Below are 20,769 nucleotides of genomic sequence, written 5' to 3' on the forward strand. Positions count from 1 at the left end.
TTCCAGCTGCCCTTAAACTTCACTTTCTGATGAATGTGTGGGTAGAGATGAGACACTCTGATAGAAGATAACACCCAGACCTCCAGTTTCCTTGAAGAAATATGATAACTTTACAGCATTACGAACACGTTTAAATTTTCCTACGCTTTGGTTTGTTTGTATCAGAGTTCATTTGTAAAGCTTAATTGACGTAAAACTGCCACGAAGATATGAGAGCTTGGTAGGTATGCGCGATCCTTGTTCCACTTAAAAATAAACCACTTGTTCTCACTGCGAACCTCTGCTCCACAGCCCTGGACAGTGGGAACCGACAAGACAACCAGAAAACTATTACGAGCAACGTAACCATTTAACAACGAACGGGGTTGCTCGACGTGCCAGGGCGGGACTCTGCTGCTCTGCAGTGTTTGTTGCTGTGTCGTCACTTCCGGAGAGCTTTACGTCGACTGTGGTTACCAGGAGGAACCCAGTAGAGAACAAGAAACCCGGAAGTGTTGGAGAGTCGCTGTTTCAGTCCGACAGCAGACTCAAATCAGCCGCTCCGCAATGAATTACAATGCCAAGGAGGAAGACGGCGGCGGGCACCATTCGGGCGCCGGGCCTGGGGTGGCTTCCAAAAGTAAGAAGCCAGACAATACCGCCTTCAAGCAGCAGCGGCTGCCCGCCTGGCAGCCCATCCTGACCGCTGGTACCGTGCTACCTGCTTTTTTCATCATCGGCCTCATCTTCATCCCCATTGGTATCGGCATCTTCGTCACCTCCAATAACATTCGGGAGTATGAGGTAACGACAACACTGTCCTTTCTAATTATACTCACTAACACCTCATGCCTCTATTAACCTGGGTACCAGCCCTCCACCCCAACAATGTCCGTCTTGCTGTCCTTTATGTATCAGTTGACGCCACCCAGCGATACAGAACCTGTGCCCTATTAATACTCAATCTACGAACAAGAGTGGTCTAACGGGGTCCTGGGTAGGGGGTGAGCGCAGGAGGGATGGTAAGTGATTATTACATGCCTCGGTATCCATTCAGCAACCTTAAAGCAACCCTGGGAATTAAATTGTCTTGAAGAAACTTCGTCAGTGGTTCCCAACCTGTGGTCCGGGGACCCCTGGGGGTCCGCGAAGCCTCCTCAGGGGGTCTGTGACTGCTTGGAAAATTGAATAATTTTAATAGATTAGGTCCCCAGCTTCCAGTAATTACTCAGAGGGGAGGCCCCCAGTTTCCAATAATGATTCAGGTGGGGGGGTCCCCGAGCTCCGGTACTGATAAAGTGGGGGTCCACAGAAGTCAAAAGGTTGGGAACCACTGAACTACGTGATGGAAACTGGGTGGCCTGTGCATGACCAGAACTGATGTCTTACATAAGGAACCCTTTAAAATCCGGCGAAAAATGACCCAGTGTATATAACTTTTCCATACAAGCAGAGGGTCACGCAGTTCATCACCGTTTTATCTTTAAAATTAGATTTTAAATATTTTAAAGCACCGTGCATGTGAGTAGTATTCGGATTTCATAGCCCATTCGAACGCCTTGCTAATTTACATTTGTACTACTTGGGTTTTTCGTGTGCTGTTTTATTTATGCACATTTTTAACCAGTTAAGGTATTTACAGTGACGTTGGTGTTCCCTTATAGTTTCCACTTGACTACACGGTTGTGCAAAAATGATGTATTCTAATCCATTATATTTTATTGATTCTTTATACTTTCGCGTTTAGCAGTGCGTCCTTGATACTTTTGCATTTGACGGCGAGAGATAGAATTGTAGTTTGGTATTATTTGCATTTTACATATATATATATAGTGTGTGTTTTTGCTTCCATCTATTGAAGTACTTGATTTAGAATTGTAAGCAAGCTTCGTGGAGTCGGCGTAGAATGTTTTCTTTGCACCGCGGTCTTAACCCAATCTGTTATTTCCAAACATGTCTCAATGAAAACGCTAGTATTTTCCATTATTATTATTATATAAACAAATAGTTTTTTTTAAGATGAAAAGCTAGATTGAAGTCTGACCGTTTTTGGTGTCATGGCTTCCTGTTTCTTTTACGAGAAAGCGAGGTTTATATCTTTTTTTTTTTTTTAACACAGGCAATCTCTTTACGTGGGAACGACAGTCTGGTATATTGACATATTGTGGACATATTGTGCTGTCCTTACTCTGCCAACCCCCACGTTCCAGCATTTTAACATTCTTTTCCTATAGCTTGTGTAATTTTGTTATGAAAAAAAGGATTGCTTTAGGAGTAGGTGTTTTTGTCCCACACTGTTGGGAGGGGCCGACCTTGTTGGTTACACACTTATGTTGACATATCCCAAAGGGCGTTTTACGAACATATAACAGGGTGACCAGACGTTCCGGTTTTCAGAGGACTGTCCCGGTGTCCCGCCGTTTTTGTTAATTTTAAATACATGTCCTGGTTTTTGGCTCAAAGGTCAGGTCACCCTGCGAGGCAGAAGTGAAAGGTGTGCTCTCATTTCACATGCATCCCTAGTCTTAAATAATTGACGAAGTAAATTATTGGTTTCTCCGTGTGTGTGTGTGTGTGTGTATATGTGTGTATATTTATATATTTATATATATATATACACACACACACACACATTTACAGGACAGGTGGGATATAAAAGTGAGACCAAGGGCTTTAGTCCTACTTTTATGTCTGACGTGTCCCGGTTTTTTTCTTTTCAAAATCTGGTCACCATATAATGCAGTACACATTGAACGGCAGCAGGAGGTCTCATCTTGCACTCTCATTGTCTGAATGTTTTAATACTCTTCATGATGAACATAATTATTGGTGCTAATGCTAAATCTCTTGTAGTTTTACTGTGGCCCAGTTTAGATCAGCCTAGAACATGAGCTTTTTTGCTTGTTTGGCTATTTGTGAATAATTGTAATTGAGACACTATTGGCTGTAATCACAGCAATGCATATTCTATTATGTGAGTTCACTTGGCTCGCTCTTGAAATCCTTTCATGGATTTCCTCCTACCCATATCCTGATTCTGTGACTGTGTACCAACAACGTATTAGAATATGGTTAACAATCTGGAGCTTTCTCTTGAGTTCAGTGGTGGTTCCTGCGTACAGTGCGTTGCTGTAGTTCAGACAGCTGGTGATTAGGGCTTACATTACTATTTTCCTAATGCTTGTGGGGAGCCATTTGAAGATTCTTCAGAGCATGTGAAGTGTGCGGAGGCAGGCTGAGGAGACTGTTTATGTGTTGCTTTATGGTGAGTTTGCTGTCCATGATGACGCCAAGGTTGTGGGTGAGGTCTTTTGGTGTGGGATTGGGTCAGAGTTCTGCAGGCCAACAGGTGTGATTCCAAAGGGAGGTATGGTTGTCGAAGATCAATACTTTGGTCTTGTCCGTGCTGAGCTTCAAACAAGTTGTGTTTCATCCATGTCACAACATTCTTCATGCTGTTGTGGAAGTTGGGTTAAGTTGTTGTGGGGTCCGGTGAGAGCTAGAGGATTAGCTGGATGTTGGTGTAGGATATGATGTTGATATCGTGGGTTCTGACAATGTCTGCTATTGGTGTAATGTATATACTGAAGATGGTGGGGCTGAGGAATGAGCCACAGGAGTCACAGCAGATGGTGTACTTGGGGTCTGAGGTGAAGGGGGTTGGGAGATGGATTTTCTGCATCGGTCCCCGTGTGGAATAATGCAGTCCGTCTGAGCGTGTCTTTTCCCATTCTGGTACGGGGCCGTCTCTTGACAAGCGTGCTGTGGGAAACTGTGTTGAAGGCTGCGGAGAGGTCAAGGAGGATGAGGGCCTTATAGGGCTATCCAGGCTCTCCACCTCATCATCTGTCAGCAGTTGAAAAATAAGTTTCACTTTATGAAATCCAGTACACATCGATTATATTGTTTTTATTATTTATTCAGGGCCATATGTATGAACACATTTTCCCATAGACATAGAATGGGTAAAAACCTTTGATACATCTGGCCCTTAGTTATTTATTTTTTAAGGCAGTTAAAACTAAACCGTGTTCAGTGTTTGGCTCACAGTGGCAATCACCCACAACATCACTTGGACTGTTATTTTGTATTTAGCTTTGCCAGTAGTGTATGGAGATGAGGACTGATTTGGATAGCACCATTTGAAGATCTGCGACAATGCTAGGAAATTTTAATGTTTCCCGACCTTTGATTAATAAATCTGTGTTCTCCAGTATGTACTACATAATCTTGCAGGGCACCTGCTTCAAGGTAAGAGTCCCTCAATTCTCCTGCTTTGACGGTGTGATATAGAATTTAATAAGGTATGTTACAAGGACACCAACATGTATTATCTAGTTTTAGGTGTAATGATAAAATTAACAGTAGTTGTTTATTATTATACCATATGATTGCAGAAAACATTGATCTGCTTCTTGTCATGCTCGGTTTTCTAGTTAAAGTTCTTCTGTTAATCCACAGAGACCACGAGTGAGATCTGAAACTAATAATGAAACTACTCTATATTTCTAATTGTTTTCTTACTTTCTTTCATATTTGGACATTTACCATATGATTATGTGAATCTTCAGCTCCACTAGACAATTGTCAGAACCCATTTCAGAAGGGCCATGAGCATGCAGTGGTTACTAGGCCCAATCGTTGTGGTTGAGGCCTTTTACTCCTAAAGTCCCGGAGTTCAATCTATTATAGAACCTGCTTAACTGGGCCAAGCATCCCTTGTGCATTTGACTGTCAGTGGTAGCAGTCAAGGCTCCGTCGGGGGTGGGGGAGCTAGATACAGGTCAGTGAACACAACTCATAACTCAAAGTGCAAACAGTAACAATAACTCAGTGTCAAGGCCAAATACTTGCTTTTATAAGAAAAAGTCGTATTTTATTTCTAACTCTACGCATGCAGAGAAATGAAACATTCAAATGCAGCATCACAATCCCCATTGATGTTGGTACTCTAGTAGTTTTCAGGTAAATCACTGTTCCACCTTTCTTCTTGTAACATGTTCAGGGTTATTCTCCATTCACTGGTGGCGGCATCAGGGAATGCACTCCACTAGGCCATACTCAAGAGTTCCCTTTTGACTCTTTGAGATTTAAGTCAAAAGTGTTTATGGTGCCACAGTACCTTCATTAGGAAATCCCTCAGTGGCCAACAGGCCCAATTCAAGTCTTACCCACTCCTTTAGCATGGAAGTGTTGGCATTACAGCAAGGGACCTTAGCACAGGCACTCACAAGATCAAGTCCTGCTTAGAGAAGTCAGGCTGCTCGCAGTACCCACAGAAGTGTCAGTCGGGCGCGGGCTCACTCTCCGGAGTGGCACAGCCAGCTCTCCCCAGCAATTAGAGCTGCTTCCAGCTCACAGCGACACTGTAAGTTAAGCTCTTCCCAGCAGGGGAATTCGATCCTTCAGCTCCCGACTGGAGATGGTACTTGTGGATCAATCAGGGCAGATCTCTCGATGTGGCTAGACCTGATGGTCGCAGCCTCACTCCTGTCCTGGCAAACGCCATGAAGCCTTTGGTGGTTTGGTCCCTCCTGGCACAAAGAGTTGTACCTTCCGGACACAATGTTGGCTCATCAAGTGCAATCACCCACACCTTTGACCCCCTCCAGGTAAATGGCGTCACTGCTCAGACTTTCAGAAGTCCTGGCATGCTGGTCACACAACTACTTCAAAGATGGCTGCCACTGGCATACGGGGGTCACTGCAACAAGGCTATGTGGGCTCTGCACCAGCCTCACAGCGCTGAATACTTGGCTCTTTCTACAGCGACCCTCTCCTGTCAGACAAGGGACACCATAAACAGTCCTGCACACAGGCTACAACCCAATCAGTGCACAGCTAAATCTTCACAGCTCATACAGGGAATCCTCACGGTAGGGCTGCCCACTGGACCTTGCTCCCTCCAATGCTCCCCTCTCCCTCACTGGGCGCACAGGTCTCGACAAGCAGGCTGGTGTTAGTGGTATGGTTTTCCTTAGTTTCCATGGGTGATGTCCCCTCACCCAGCAGGGAGGCTAGTAGGCATTGGCCCCCAGTTCTGGCCACAAGCAAAAGTCTTGCAGAGCTTCCCTTCTCACACAGTCTGTTTGACTGCTTGGTAAATGACAGACTTATGAGAAATCAACCTCCTGTTCCTAAAGTTTTTTTTTCTTCCAGACACTAAATGTGATTTAAGGTTTGAGTCTTTTGAAGTTTTATGTTGGGGTTCTTATTTTGAGGTGGACACTCTTTCTTCTTTCCTCATAAAATATGTCTTTCACTGGAGGCTAGACTCCAAATCTGATAGTCCCACACCACCACTCATGGGAGTGACCAGAGTTTACACCTGGATATCAATTTTGTGCATCAAAAAGGTTAGTCCCAGGCCCCAGTCCTACTCTTTGATTACTTTATCAGCCTCATCTCTGTTCCTGAGATGTGTCAAGGTCCCTTCCTTGTGATCTATCACTAAATCAAAAATCAGTCTTTTGAAGCATAAGGGCACCCGATTTCTTTTCTCTGCAGTGTCCTACCGAGCTCAATGGAATGCACAGATCTCTCTAGGGGAATTCCTTTCCTCCTCATGTCTACACCAAGCAGGCCAGGCTTTCCCAAAATGGAACCCAGGGTGCTCATAATAATGTACCACTACAGGCACACTCTCTAACTGTAAATTTGCAGCGCACCTACAGCCCAACACTAGTACTGCCAGGCTCTGTGCCATTACTTAAACGGATGCAGTCAGTACACCCACATAGTCTGTGCATACTGTTCAGCACCAAAGCTTTTTCTGTCTTTACACGGGGTGTGTTACTTAGAAACACACAGAATGCCAGCACTCACACTCGCCAGGTGCGTGCTTTACAACACTTCACAGTACACATACACCCATTGCATGCTCTCATTGCTCATGCTCTGCACAACACTACGTCTTTCATGTCATGTTTTCCTCATAGGCATGTATACACTCAGCATGCACCAATCCCTCATGTGCTAGACAATACTGCACTATCCCTGTACTGTACCCTTCCCAGGCCCACATACAGCCAAAGCTGAGTCACTACTTCTGTGCTGCGCAGCACTCCACATCTACCTGATGTAGGCTAAGGTTGAGTTAAGCATATAGCTGAAGAACTTTTGAAAATGTAAGTGAGCCTGTAGGACTCACTCCAGTGACACACGGAAAAAAGTTCCTGTTCAGTACTAATGATCACTACACTGTATCCTGCCAGCAATGTGCTTGTGCTGAGGAAGCCTTCCACCACTATGACAGTAGCTCTTTGGGCTCCCCTCCACATCTAACAAGACCACAATCTGTGTGGCAAGCCTATGTCATGACGCAGGTACATTATCTGTGTTAGTCTGTGACCAAAAACCGGCATTAGGAGTCTAGGTAACAGTACAGGTGGGCGCTCAGGGCACCGGCACACATCCTTACTACTTAGGACTTTTTAAAAACCACAAGCCTTTCACCATAGTAGAGATACTCGGATATCCTCAAGTTAGTGTAACAGCAGACCTATGTCCTGATGAAAGTATTAACCCACAAAGGGCAGCAGTGTCTGAAACATGTTGACATAGTCACTTTTAGGAGAACCATCTACTTTAAGCTTCTTTTGATCTAACACCATCATGAGTACCCTAATAAAATAATGTTGTCTGTGTATGAGGGGATTTTGGTTTTATCAGTTATAGTGATCCTTTTGCTCCCATATAAAAATGGGCACATAAGGATGGTGTACAAAAGTATTCACTAAAGCTAGAGACCTGTACAGTAGGCATGATTTGACAGCTTCAAGTTTCATAAAAAGTGCTCCCATTAAGGAGCACACCTTGGTTTGATTACACTAATACATATTCCTACTGTTCTTCTTTGATATTCATCTGCCTTAGTCATATGTTTCCTGTATTTAGATGTGAGGAGACGTATCGGGTTGCACAACAGTATAACCTCTTACTCCTTTCTTTTTGCTCTTATGCATTGATATAGAAAGCTTGTCACGCAGTATGCAGTTCTGCTGTTTCAGAGCAGTGACCAATTTCTGTATTATTCACCTTTTGGTTTATTTATCTGTTGCTGTGGCGGACTACTTTTGTTATTTCTTTGTTGCCCCCTTTTCACTGTGGATGTTTTATGCTGGTAGCTGCCTGCATTTTATTGCAGCATTCCGCTCCTCCTACGTCGCTGATATATGCTTTGGCTTTATTCCGGTGCTCTCCTTGTTTACCTCTGGCTCCTGGAAAATTTGCTCCACCATTAAATCTTTAATAAAAGGTAACCTTCATTTCTTTAATGTTATTTTACCACTGCCCAGTGACTGGTGCCTAAACATTTAGCTCACTGCTCACAAGTCACAATATGCCTTTTCTCGTAGAATGTAGCTAAACATAGACGCAATGATGTGAAACTTGCAGAGCTTCGCATCTGGAGTCTCCCTCCAGGGCCCCTCCCTGCCAGCCCTCAAAACATCCCCACAGAGGGCGTTGCTTATCTCCATAAATCTTCTCAGGAATCTGCTATTGTTAACTTCATTGGAACTTTGTTGAAATGTGAGGCGAGAATACTTGAAAGACCTTTTATTCTGTTAACATAAAAAGAAAATACTTTTCCAGCCTTATTTTCCAATTTCTGTTCAGATGTTTATACAACTCGAGGTAGTGTAGTCATCTTGTCTCTTCTCAAGGCCGTGTGTGTGTGTATGTCAAAAACATGTTTATTTAGACCGTAGCCTTTTTAAATGTAAAAAAAAAAACTACTCACGTAAAAATCCACTATACATGACTAAATACTAGATAATAAATACAATAAAACGTATCCTAACTATCTATGTATAACATATATAAAACCCTACTATATATAATAATTGTTCTTCCTCAATCTAATAAATAAACCACATTATTATCTCTCAACGTTGTATCCATGGTGATTAAAAAAAACTACCCAACACACGTCACATCTAAAAATCTCATGTCCAGTAAGAGGTCAATCACTTGTCCTCTTTCTCTGATACCATGTTTTAAAAAAAAAACCTTTTTGAAACCTTTTTCCACCTGGGTAAGAACCACAAATGATCAATCAGAATATGGACTGTATACATTTACCCATTAAGACCACATTGACAAACTTTTTGTTCGTTTTGCAGAACTTCCTGGTTGCCTGACACAAAGAGTAAATTTATTCCACAACGAAACCTTAGTATACTGTGACACATCTTAATGTTTGGAATCTTTCCCAAACAGAGTAAGAGTTCATCATTCTCCCAGGAATTTAGCAAATGAGTAACAGATCTTTTATTACTCAAATAAGAGATCGTCAGCCCCGATGGCGTGTTTTAATCGACTTTCAAACTCTGCTTTACTCACACCAATCTCATCGATTTTCTCCCTTGTTACCTGTACATTTAGTAACTTGGCGCAGGCTGAAATTCTTCTTCTAACCCCGTGCCCAGGATAATTCACTTTGCAGTATCTCCTTTTTACATAACTGGGAGAATTTCAATATTCCTACATTATTAATTCTTATCCAGAATTTTAATGTCTCTGCACAAGCGGGTTTTGTCCACCCTAATAAACCTGTCTCTATCCTAATTGCCTGGGCCACGGATGAGGTGAGGATGCCAAGTAGCCTTTTTAGACATTTTCCTTCTTCCAAATCCCATCTCTTCTTACCCTCATACCCATCACCTTTTCTCCGTACATAAATAGCAGTCTTACCACAGCTTGATAGGATCGTAATACTGGTTGGGGAGAGTTGCCTCCATATCGTTTATCGAATCACCTTAGGCCTGCTATTGCCACCAGTGCTTTATCTTGTAAGGAGGCAAGATGGTCCTTCCAGCCTAAGCTCTGCGAAAACCGTACCCCTAGATGTTTATATTTTCTCACTATCTCTATTTTTGTATTGTTAGTTGTCCAGCTCATACTCTTCCCCTGTTTCCCTATTTTGAGCACTTTCGTTTTTACCATATTTTTTTTTTTTTTTTCCTTATGCAATAATCCCCAAATGTATTCAATTTCAGTTGCAATCCAATTCCTGTCTGATCAAAAATCACTGAATCATACAAAAGGCAACTAATATTTCTGCCATTCATTTTGGGACTGAAAACATTTGGCAAACTTAGGACTTCAGGTAAATCAGCAAGAAACCGAGAAAACAAGGTAGGGGCCAGTACACATCCTTGCCTGAGGCAATTTCTTAAACTGATTTTCCTCGAGAGTAAGCCCGCCCTATCCAGCTCCACTTGGGCCCTGTTGTCCATATGCAGTTCCTTGAGAATTAAAAGCACATTTTTTGGTATGCCATATCCCTTTAATACCTCCCATAACAGTACCCGATCAACCGAATCAAATGCAGAGCTAAAATCAACAAAACGGCAATAAAGTGTCCCCCATGCTTAATAGATTTCTTTGCAATCGCCCACAAACTAAAACAGTGATCAGTGGTCGAGTGACTCTCCTTAAAACCACCTTGCTCCCAAGGTATGATAGAATTAACATCTGCCCACTCCTTAATCATCTTCAATAATATCTTGGAAAAAATCTTAACGCCTATACCCAGCAAGTTAATTTGCCTATAGTTTCCCGGAAGAGTATAAACACCTTTTTTGTGAAATGGTTTTATCACAGCCCCTTTCCAACTCTCCAAAAATCTTCCTGTTACCAGGATTTCCTGGAAGACCGAGTGAAACAGCCTGGCCCACCATGCAGTATTAGTTTTTATTACAACTGCTGGAACATTGTCAGGGTCAGCTGTCCTTGGGAGTTTTATCCTCTCAATAGTTTCCTTAATTACTAACTAAATCCCATCTTTGCTTCATTGTCAATACTAAAGATGGTGTTGCTCTGCTTTATCGAAACACCATGATTATATGTCTCTTCTAAAAAGTTTACCCACACATCCTCTACCTGTCCCAGGGTCCGCTTTTGAGAAATACCTGTCCCACCCTGTACTAATTTCCAGAATTTCCTAACATCGTTAGATTCTATAGTTTTTAACACCACATCCCAACATTTTGCCTTTTGATTCCCTTTTCTTTCGTGCTACCAAAGTTCTGAGTTCCCTTTTTAAATTAGAAAGCTGATGTCCCCCAACTATGTATGTCCTCAAGGGCTTGTGATGTCTGATGTCAATAGCTGCCAGTGTCCACCAAACCATGTCAGTAAAAGACAAAATGATGAGGCAGGGTTCACCGATTTTATGTGGTAAGAAAAGTCCAGTTCTAAATTTACAGAGCCAATTGCTCTAACTCAAGAAAATACGAGACCTGTTGCATTGCAAATGCTTGTCTGGCCAACTTTTTCCCCTTCCTCTTCTCCTTCTCCTCCTTCTTCTAAAATCCACTCTCACCATCACTGGATGTCCTACTGAGGCCTTAATGCCCCTTTCCGCCTGGTCACTCCTTAGTTCCTAAAGGGCTCTGATCCATGATAATATCTTAAGGTTAAGGTCGAGGGGAGAGTAAGAAGCCTATCGGGACCCATAATCACTCTGACTTTTGTTTGGCACTTCTTCTATTTTACCCTCTATTGCCATTTCAGAGAGCCTAGCTGATAAAATGTATAGGAGTCTTCCTTTGCTTGTTGTAAACTCTGCTTTTCCATCAACCCCTAGAGGTGAAACATGCTCTTAGATGAAGGCTGCAGTCTGAGGATTTTGAAAAAGCTGAATGACATGCACAACCTCAGTTTGAAAAGCCCTGTTTTCTGTGGGGGCAAGAAAGTAGATTTGAGTTTCTCTTTAATGTTTTAAATGTGTATGTTCATTTAACAGACCATCTTTTTTTAATATTTTTTATAAGTGCCTGTTTGTGTCTTCTGAAAAAAAAATAATGCAGAAGATCATATTTTCTGCAATTATTTATACTTGGGAACCTTCAAGGCATAAGGATTAATTAAACTAGTTGAATAATTATGCAATTTTATTTACAAGTGAATATAAACCTCTCTTGTTCTGCAAATCCTGCACAATTTTAATTTCACATGCTCGCTGTGAGCTTTTAGTTCAGGTGCTCCAAAGAGATTATTGCCAAATAGGAATTACAGATATGGTGCTTCAGCATTACTGTTTGCATTACTCAGCAGACAAGTGGAGTGACTCTCTCCTAAGAGTGGGGTACTGCACCTTTCTTAAGAGTCTTTGTTCAGGCATTCTTGTATATGAACAACTGCACAAAGTTTCAACATCTCACCAAGTAACTGGAGAAGTAGTATAATGTTCGTGCCAGCTTACTCTCCATATTTAACAAAGCCAAACATCACGTCTGCCTTTTTTTAAATTGCATTACTGCTAAAGCACAGCCAGTACAAACTTGAAACAATCTGAAGTATCTGTAAGGTTATGCCTTGAAAGTGTTTTTTTTTTTTTTTTTTTAAACTGTTAAAATGACTTTAGGAATGCACTTTGGGTCCATAAAACTTCCTTTCATGTTTTCTCAGCAATTATGAGGCTGAAAGATAAGCGAGATAAAGGTCTCAGCCTTTTTAGGTCGCAGGCTACTAGATGGTGCAAATGTGTGGTATGCAAAAGACGTCTTGGGGAGTTTCGGAAAGTTGACCTGGGAATGTGTTCTGCCTGTTACTTACCATTGGATTTTGGTTTCTAATTCACATTTTCTGGCTTTCCGTTTGCTGGCTTTATTTGCTTTAGGCTCCCCAGCTTAAGTTTGTACTTCCCCATGCCAAAGTTGTTTATAATAGTCTTCCACTAACACGTTTTCTGTAATAAACATGCTTGTAAATCTTGTTCTTATCTTGTCACATTTTCTGGGCATTAAAAGACTGAGGTCAAATGTCAAGCTGTGCCTTCTGAGGGAACCTGGTGTTTATTTTGCTTTCAGCTGACTTCAAAGTGAGAGCATTAACAGGAAAGAGGAATGCAGCGTACTTTCTCCTTGGAGCCTGCTGTACCCTTTTTTTAGGTTGAGCATAAGTGTACAGCCTCGTGTACACTTACTTCTGTGGGCTTAAAGCCATTTATTTGCAGTGTCATTTAAAAATCTTTGCTTGATTGCTGTCAGTCATGCCTCTTTGTCCCTCTTTTTTCTCTTTGGGAGCAGGAAGTAACTACTGTATAATTACACTTCGTCATGTCTGTCTGTTCTTTGGGGGTCTTCTTTTCTTTTCCTTTCTTGGTTTCCTTCTCCTATGAGTCAATATGCTCACAATGCTGTCTTGGGGAACTGTACATGCACCCCCCTCCTGCTTCAGCTATAGAGCTTAAATTCTACTCCCCCATGCCTTATGCTTGCTTGTCCCGCCCCCCAGTTGCCCTCCTCCCGCTGCCGCCTGTTAACTCTTGTGCTGCGGTGGCCGCTTACCCTGTACCCCCTTGTTTTCTTTTGCTTCACCGCTTCGCGCTCATGGTGCTATGTTGTTTCTTCCTATTCCTTGTTTTCAAGCATCTTGCTGTCTCTTTGTGATGTCTATGGGACTTTTTTTTCAATAAAATGCTTTCCTTTCCATGGCATAATGAATCTGTGCGGTGAACGTGGCGACCCAGAAGACGTATTTACCTGTTCTACACCTCCTTCCCTGCCCATAGGCACTGCGGAAGAGTAGGGTCTTTCCCGTGCCCACAGACCGGCTCCTAAATGCACCTGCTAGCTCTGTCACTCCAACTGCTGGAGTCAACAAGGGGTAGGATAGTCTTCAGTGTGTTGTGGCATAGAATTGTCAGGAACATCGCCCGTCCATTAAAGAACTGCAGGGCCTAGCACAACTGAGCACACGGCCACCCAAATTACGGAAGTCTGCATATAACCAGAGAAGTAACTATTCCCTGGCTGTGATGTAATATACTCACCTACTCTGGGAGTCTGCCCATGCAGCTTCAAGAGTTGACCCTTTTACTTTGTGTGAGCCGCCACTTGCATCAACTTTGGCCCCAGGGCGCAATACTGTGAACACTTGCCTATTTATGGTTGGCAAGACACATCTTCCGGCAGGTGGTTTTCATGGGAACTAGTGTATATTTCCTCCAGCAGAAAGAAGTGGCTGTGGGGCCAATACTGTGACCAGCGTTCAACTTTCATCTTGCAGTTTGTCATACTTGCAAATAAGTGTTTACTTTCTGCTGCGTATACTTTTGAGAGATGCACTGCTAGTGTTTTTGCACACTTTCTGACGACCGTGATTTTGCAGAAATTATGCACATAATGTTTGTAAGCAACAAAAAATTCGCAATGATCAACATTAAGGTGTCCCAAACTGTTAAAAGACTCTGGAATTACTTTACCGAACTCTAGCAAACACTTCCTCTGGGTTCAGCTATTCCTACAACAAAGAATGTAATGCGTTGCCACTAACCAGCGCTGGGATAGCGCGAGTTAAGGACGACTGCCTCTTAAAGAATAAAGGGTGGGGGGATCAATGGAGACTCTTCCCTTCCTCCTCCACACTCCAAAACACACCAAAATGGTGTCAATAAGGAGCATCAATTCACATATTGAGGGATCATTCTGGATTAGGGCCCATCAAACTTCCCAAAAATCAAAAAGGAGAACTTTCAGGAAGAAGGAAAGCTGCAGAAATAGGAGCTACGGAAATTGTGAGAAATCTTTCGCATTTAGGCCCTCATTACGAGCCTGGCGGTCTGTGACCGCCAGGCTCGCGGTTGGCGGGAGCACCGCCGACAGCCTGGCGGTGCCCCTTAGGGCATTATGACCGCGGCACTTTGGCCGCGGTCAGTGCAGGAAAACCGGCGGTCTCCCGCCGGTTTTCCGCTGCCCGTCAGAATCCTCCAAGGCGGCGCAGCATGCTGCGCCGCCTTGGGGATTCTGACACCCCCTACCGCCATCCTGTTCCTGGCGGTTCACCCGCCAGGAACAGGATGGCGGTAGGGGGTGTCGCGGGGCCCCTGGGGGCCCCTGCAGTGCCCATGCCAATAGCATGGGCACTGCAGGGGCCCCCGTAAGAGGGCCCCGCTTGTATTTCACTGTCTGCATAGCAGACAGTGAAATACGCGACGGGTGCAGTAGCACCCGTCGCACCTTCCCACTCCGCCGGCTCGATTACGAGCCGGCTTCATGGTGGGAAGGTCGTTTTCCCCTGGGCTGGCGGGCGGCCTTTTGAAGGCCGCCCGCCAGCCCAGGGGAAAACTCAAAATACCCGCCGCGGTCTTGCGACCGCGGTACGGTATTTTGCCGGCTCCCGCCAGGCGCGCGGTCACCGCGTCCGGCGGGAGTCGTAATGACCCCCTTAGTGTCCTCAACCATATTTCTGACTTTTGAACTGTTCCAAATGTAGAAATGTTTTATCCCGGAAGACCTCTATTAATAAAAATGTGAGCATTAGACACTGCTGGAGGCTCTTCCAGGTAGCAGTTACCGTATTTATCGGCGTATAGCACGCACTTTTTCTCCCTGAAAATAGGGGGGAAATGATGTGTGCGTGTTATACGCCGATATAATGTTAAGGTTTTTTTTTCTGAAATGTCCTCTTAAAATGAGGTGCGTGTTATACGCCGGTGCGTGTTATACGCCGATAAATACGGTATTTTATGTTTTGATAACATTATCTTTCTTGTTTTACTTTCAAACGTTTTATTGATGGTGCGATAAACTCTGCACTTACCAGTCCAAAATAGGGATTAGCCTTGAATCAATTAAGAACCATCACATACCTCTCTATAGATGGAGAATCTTACTGCCTCGCACCCGAAAGACGGGAGCAATAAGTAGAAAATACATAGAAGGGATGAAAGGGGCGATGAAATGTTCGGGGAGAGAAGAAATGTTATTTCGCCGTAACTTTTGTCCACATGTATCACCTAAAATGAAAGAAGAGGAGGACGAGACAAATATATGAATGGTAAAGTTGATGGGAACTGAGGATGAGGAGAGGTTAGTTTGGATGGAGAGGTTGCTAGGAGGCCCACAGAAAAGGTAACCGTGACCTCGAAGAAAAGTAGAAATTGCGGTGCTTCGAGTGCGAAAAGGCATGGAGAAGGGGTGAGAGTCAGCCGGCGTTAAAAGAGAAATTAAAATAACAAAAGAGGAGGGTGGGTAAGTGGCGTATGACAGCCCCATGAAAAAAAAAAAATGCAATCTGAAGAAACTTTTTTGTTTGTTTTTTTTCCACTGAAAAGGGCATTCGCGAGGCTGGGTTCGTTGCCTGATAAAAGCCATTCTAAGTGAAAACATTCGTCCAAACCGGTTAGAGGAAAATGCTTGCTCAGACCCGCTTTGTTCAGATTGTATTTTCGATGAATACAAGCGTCCCTCATGATGCAATTGCTGCTTTATGCAGCTCCTCCCATTTCAGAGCCCTCATGATCTCAGATGTTTGGATCGCAGGTCAGAAGCATTTCGAGCCGCCACAGCAGGTGTTTGGGGAATAGAGCCTCTCGCTTCACCCCTCCTCTGGTCTCATTCTCTGCAGTTAGAGATCACTTGTTGGCTATAACTGTACCGCAGGACTTTGCTTACCAAGAAGACCTGCACAGGGCCCGGTTATCTTAACCCCCGCCTTTTGTTTTTGACATCATTTTTTTTCAACTGCTTTGCTAGGCCACTGACGACCAATAACCACAACCAGGTCCCTCTTCCTCATCTGCTAACAATACGTCTATGGACAAAACAGAGTCACACGCATCTGTAAGTGTTGAACTCCTTTGAGAGATGCCAGTATTCGGTTGATGGTCGTGTTTGTTATGCAGGTTACAGATTGTTTTGAAGTGAAAATTCACATTGTCGAGTATCTCCAGTAATCACTATTACCCTATACTAAAGTACAGCTCTAAGGAAGCTTTGATGCCCTGTTCAAATTTGGATTGTTCAGTTGCACACTTAAACTTGTGCATATTGACATAACAAAGGATCTCGTTCTTTGATTAAAAAATACTTTTGATTGATGTTTAACACATGTCCTACACGGCTTTAGCTGATGTGGGGAAGTATATTTATACATTCTTCTTCTTGGTGAATCACAAGCGGAAATAATCATTTAAGATTGTCTCTCTACAGAGCGTTCCAGTCACTGGCTATTAAATTAATGAAGCTCAAAGTGGTGACACCTAGCAACAGTCCTACCACTAAAAATGCAGAAATGTTTAGTGCTGTGAACAGCTCACGTGGACCTTGTTATTGTATGTACTTTTGCAACGTGGTTTCTAAACTTGTTTAGATGAGAACTTAATGTGCAGTGACTCTGAAACTCCCATCTATGACTGTGGCAAGCCTTGCAGCACACAGGACAGTTAAAACTAAATCCGGGTTGCCAGAGCTTTTTTTGTGTTTAGTGGGGGAAGGGCACAACCCTATTAATTTAGTGTTACACTAAAACACCTGTTGCATAATTTATACAAGTGCACATTTGTGTTGCATCAAAGTTCGTTTTACTTGTGTTTTTCTTAATAAACCATATGAGTACGTGTCTTTGTGGCACTTTGTTGGGGTGGGAGGTGGCAGTTGTAAATATGTCTGAAATGTGTGCTTACATCCTTGCTGAAACTGACTGTATGAAAAAGATGCTACCAGCATTTGTATTGCACAATTTTGCCTCTTAGCTCATTGTGACATGTCTCCACGTGCTTCTAGAATTCTCACAGACTGGAATCTGGCCCGTACAATTAGGGTTTGGTTCAGGGATTATGTTCTCGTCCATCACAAACATTATGCCCGTTGTGCGATGTGAAGGCTGAACTCTAATTTAAATTGCAAGAAGACGAAGCGTTCATCTCTGGTAGTTAAGTTGCAGTGCCTTTTTCAGTGAGTTAGAATGCATAATTTTAGAGTCCGGCTAGGTTCCCCTTAAACTGGAGCGCAAGCACAAAATGATGGTCTGGATGCGGCCCCAAGTAATTAAAAGTGGCGGAGATTAAATTAAACCACTGCAACACCCTACTGATGGTATGCCCAGACATGAGTTCCATGCGCACTGTATCATTGGACCCAATCTACAGCCCGCTGAAGAAGCCCAGATAGCTAGTGCTGCTCTAGGGTTGCTTGTGTTCCGGTTCAGAATGGACCTGGCCTAGCAGTTCAGGATGGTCTTTTACTATGGGAGCAGGTGCAGGGTTCATTTGCATATGGTTGGTTCCTCTCTGAAGTGGTATTTTAGGCAAGAAAACAATGTACTGGGATGCAGTTCCATGTAACTATCAGTGGATGAACTTGAAGCATTCCACCCATCACTTTTTTGTATTCCTCAGTGTTTTGTTGTCTTCTATCTCATGATGGATAGTGTAGAGTGTGATTAAATTGATATAAGATGAAGAAGTATCTGTGCTGTTGCACACATGTTAGAAGTCATGTTTAATATGAGTGGTTGCTTTAAATGCGTGAACACTTATGTCAAGTTTCTATGTGTAGTGGCTTGGTTGGCTCAACTTCATTGAGAGCCATATGGCATGTATCTTCTTCGTTGGATGTACATTAGATGTTAGGTATTACGTGTTCGCTTGGTTTTTAATCTGTTGTGTTGAAAATGTATACTTTACATTTCTTTAATTTAATAGATGTCATTTGAGTACAACAAATAGTGCACAAGATAAGTTAATAGGTAGCTGGACATTTCAGAAAGATAGAGGAGCAAGATGTTGGGCTCTGGTGTCCAATAAAATTCCACTGCTGGAATTGCCCAGTGTTGGGATTATGTCTCACCAAGGCTCACGTCCACTAGCTCTCAAAGCTGTCAGTGCAGTCACGGATTGGAATGGGTGTTATACCAAACTTGCTCCAGCGAGAGCAATTTTTATAGGTGAAGATGGAAACGGCCAAGACTAGGAGCAAGAAGAATGTTGCGGTATATGGCAAATGATGTGAATAGCCAGCCACCGCCCCCTCCCTGGAATTGGGAATCATGACGTATGAGTTAGTGAAAGCAGTGCAGGATCATTCAGTAAGTCCCGAAGACCCCTGCTGACATTCAAATTTGAAGTAGAACACCGATTAAAGGAGAGTGTCTGTCTATTAATGTATTTTACCCTAATATACTGTGGAAGTAGATGAGCATGTTGCTGTGAAAGCCAGTAGTTTGCACCAACACTTGTTCAGATGTTCACTTCAAAAGAGAGCCGTAGATACATACATATCCGCAATATGTGAACGACGCAGATGCAGTATTTCTGTGTACCTGCCTTTAGGTTGTGCCGGCCCAACGGTCAGCTCAATTTACAGGTAACTAAAATTCTGACTCTTCACTTGGCAACTGGTTTCTGTTTTTTCATGGGCCGTACAGCATTTACATTTTTAAGACTTTTTGGTGGGACCGTCATAGAACGTTTGGATTATTTTCTGAACAGAAGGAAACACTTCGGTGTTGCTTTATTTTTTAGTGGGATAGCAGGAGTGATTTATGTCTGATTTGCTCATTCCGAATGAGTTACTTGCAGGAAAGTAGAAAACAAAACTCCTGCCAAAAGAAAAAGGGGGCAGAATCAAAAGGGATGGTGAGAAGAGGAAACACCTCGATCCTTTTGACGCTTTGTGAAAAGAGTGCACACATGTACAAGAAATGGCATGGGAGTATCATAGTTCAGTACACCCTCTGTGCCCCCCTTGCGGAGAACAGTGGGGTTACTGAACGCCCTCTCCAGAAAAGACATCTTGGGATAAGTGTTGGCAAGGGATAGGTCTTTGATTGCCACAATAAAAAAAGGAAGTCAAGGGCACAAACGAGATGAGAAGCAACAACTGCCCAGAAAAGTCAATGGTGACTGCTATGAGGGGAAAGATTGGTGACAAATAGGAAATGGGTAACGGGACACTGAGGGCTGTACCAGGGGTGGGAAGGTTGAAGTGTTCCTCAGGGGTTTGTGAACGGGCCATTTCATGGAACTCTCACTTGCTCCTCTTTGGTTAGAGGAGTGCCAGTGGTGTCTCAGATTTCCTAATCCTGTGGACGCGATTCCTGGCGCCTCCCTCCAAGACCCGAGACTACACTAAAAGTGGAGCGAAGTGTGGAGTGAACATTCAAGGCAGGGACAAGAGGGTCCATCGAAGCCATTAGTGTTACCGGCCAGGCAAGGCCAGGCGTGATGCATGTAGCAGGGGTGTACAACCTTGTCGGTATTTAAAAAAAAAAAAATAGCTACTTTGTGTCAATGGAAATCATCCTGAGCCACTAATACTATAAGTGTTATCACAGTGACAAGTCTCGCCAGTGCCACATGATTTATCTCTCAATTATTAGCTTTCAGTATATTTTGGAAGTTCTCCCATTTTTCTCCAAACATCAGCTTATATTTTCTATAAGCATACATATTTTTGTTGTGAATATACGTTTTTCAGTGTTGTCATTCGTAGATTGATTCAACAAGGGCTACACACAGGAGAGCTACTGATAGGTAGCTGGTGAGCTACCAGTAGCCCTTGTGCTATTTTTTGTAGAAGTTTGACACAGAGTAGCATGAACTGCATTACTGGTGACGGCCAAGAGCCGTCCAGTTGTTTAGGTGGGAGACGTCACTATAACGTCATTCAGATGCTGTTTTCTGAAGACTGAGTCTGCATGCTCAGTCTACTGATGTGCAAGGAACGGATGTTTTTCGGTGCCCTGGGTCCTAGGACTAAGAAGGAGCTGCCCCACTTTTATAGTGTATGCTGTGTCCTACTGAGGCATGGTCAGGACAAGGTATTCTTTAGATGCGTTTTGGGCAGGGGAAGCAACTTGCTGATTGAAGCGCCTCCCCGCCAGACATCTTGCTGTACTTAGTAGAATAGCAATAAAATATATTGATATTATAGAAAACAAGGCGGGACTGTTATTGGACTTTCTCCATGATCTGCCTCTTTAATTTCACATAACTGTGGTTGCCACTGGTCACACCTGTTCAAGGTGCCCCACTGTGTAAAAAGCATTGGAAAAGCC

At 43.3% G+C, this 20,769-nt stretch overlaps 1 protein-coding gene across 1 annotated transcript in view; it reads left to right on the top strand.

Annotated features, from left to right (window-relative positions):
• Positions 1-346: 346 nt before the first annotated feature.
• Positions 347-20,769, top strand: part of TMEM30A (transmembrane protein 30A) — a 131,784-nt gene continuing 111,361 nt past the window's right edge. Inside the window, exon 1 of the mRNA XM_069235669.1 lies at positions 347-783. Coding sequence (XP_069091770.1) covers positions 547-783 — 237 coding nt within the window. The 5' untranslated portion in view covers positions 347-546. The remainder of the gene's footprint in view (positions 784-20,769) is intronic.

Source organism: Pleurodeles waltl, chromosome 5 (assembly GCF_031143425.1).
Source record: "Pleurodeles waltl isolate 20211129_DDA chromosome 5, aPleWal1.hap1.20221129, whole genome shotgun sequence".
NCBI classification, from domain to species: domain Eukaryota; kingdom Metazoa; phylum Chordata; class Amphibia; order Caudata; family Salamandridae; genus Pleurodeles; species Pleurodeles waltl.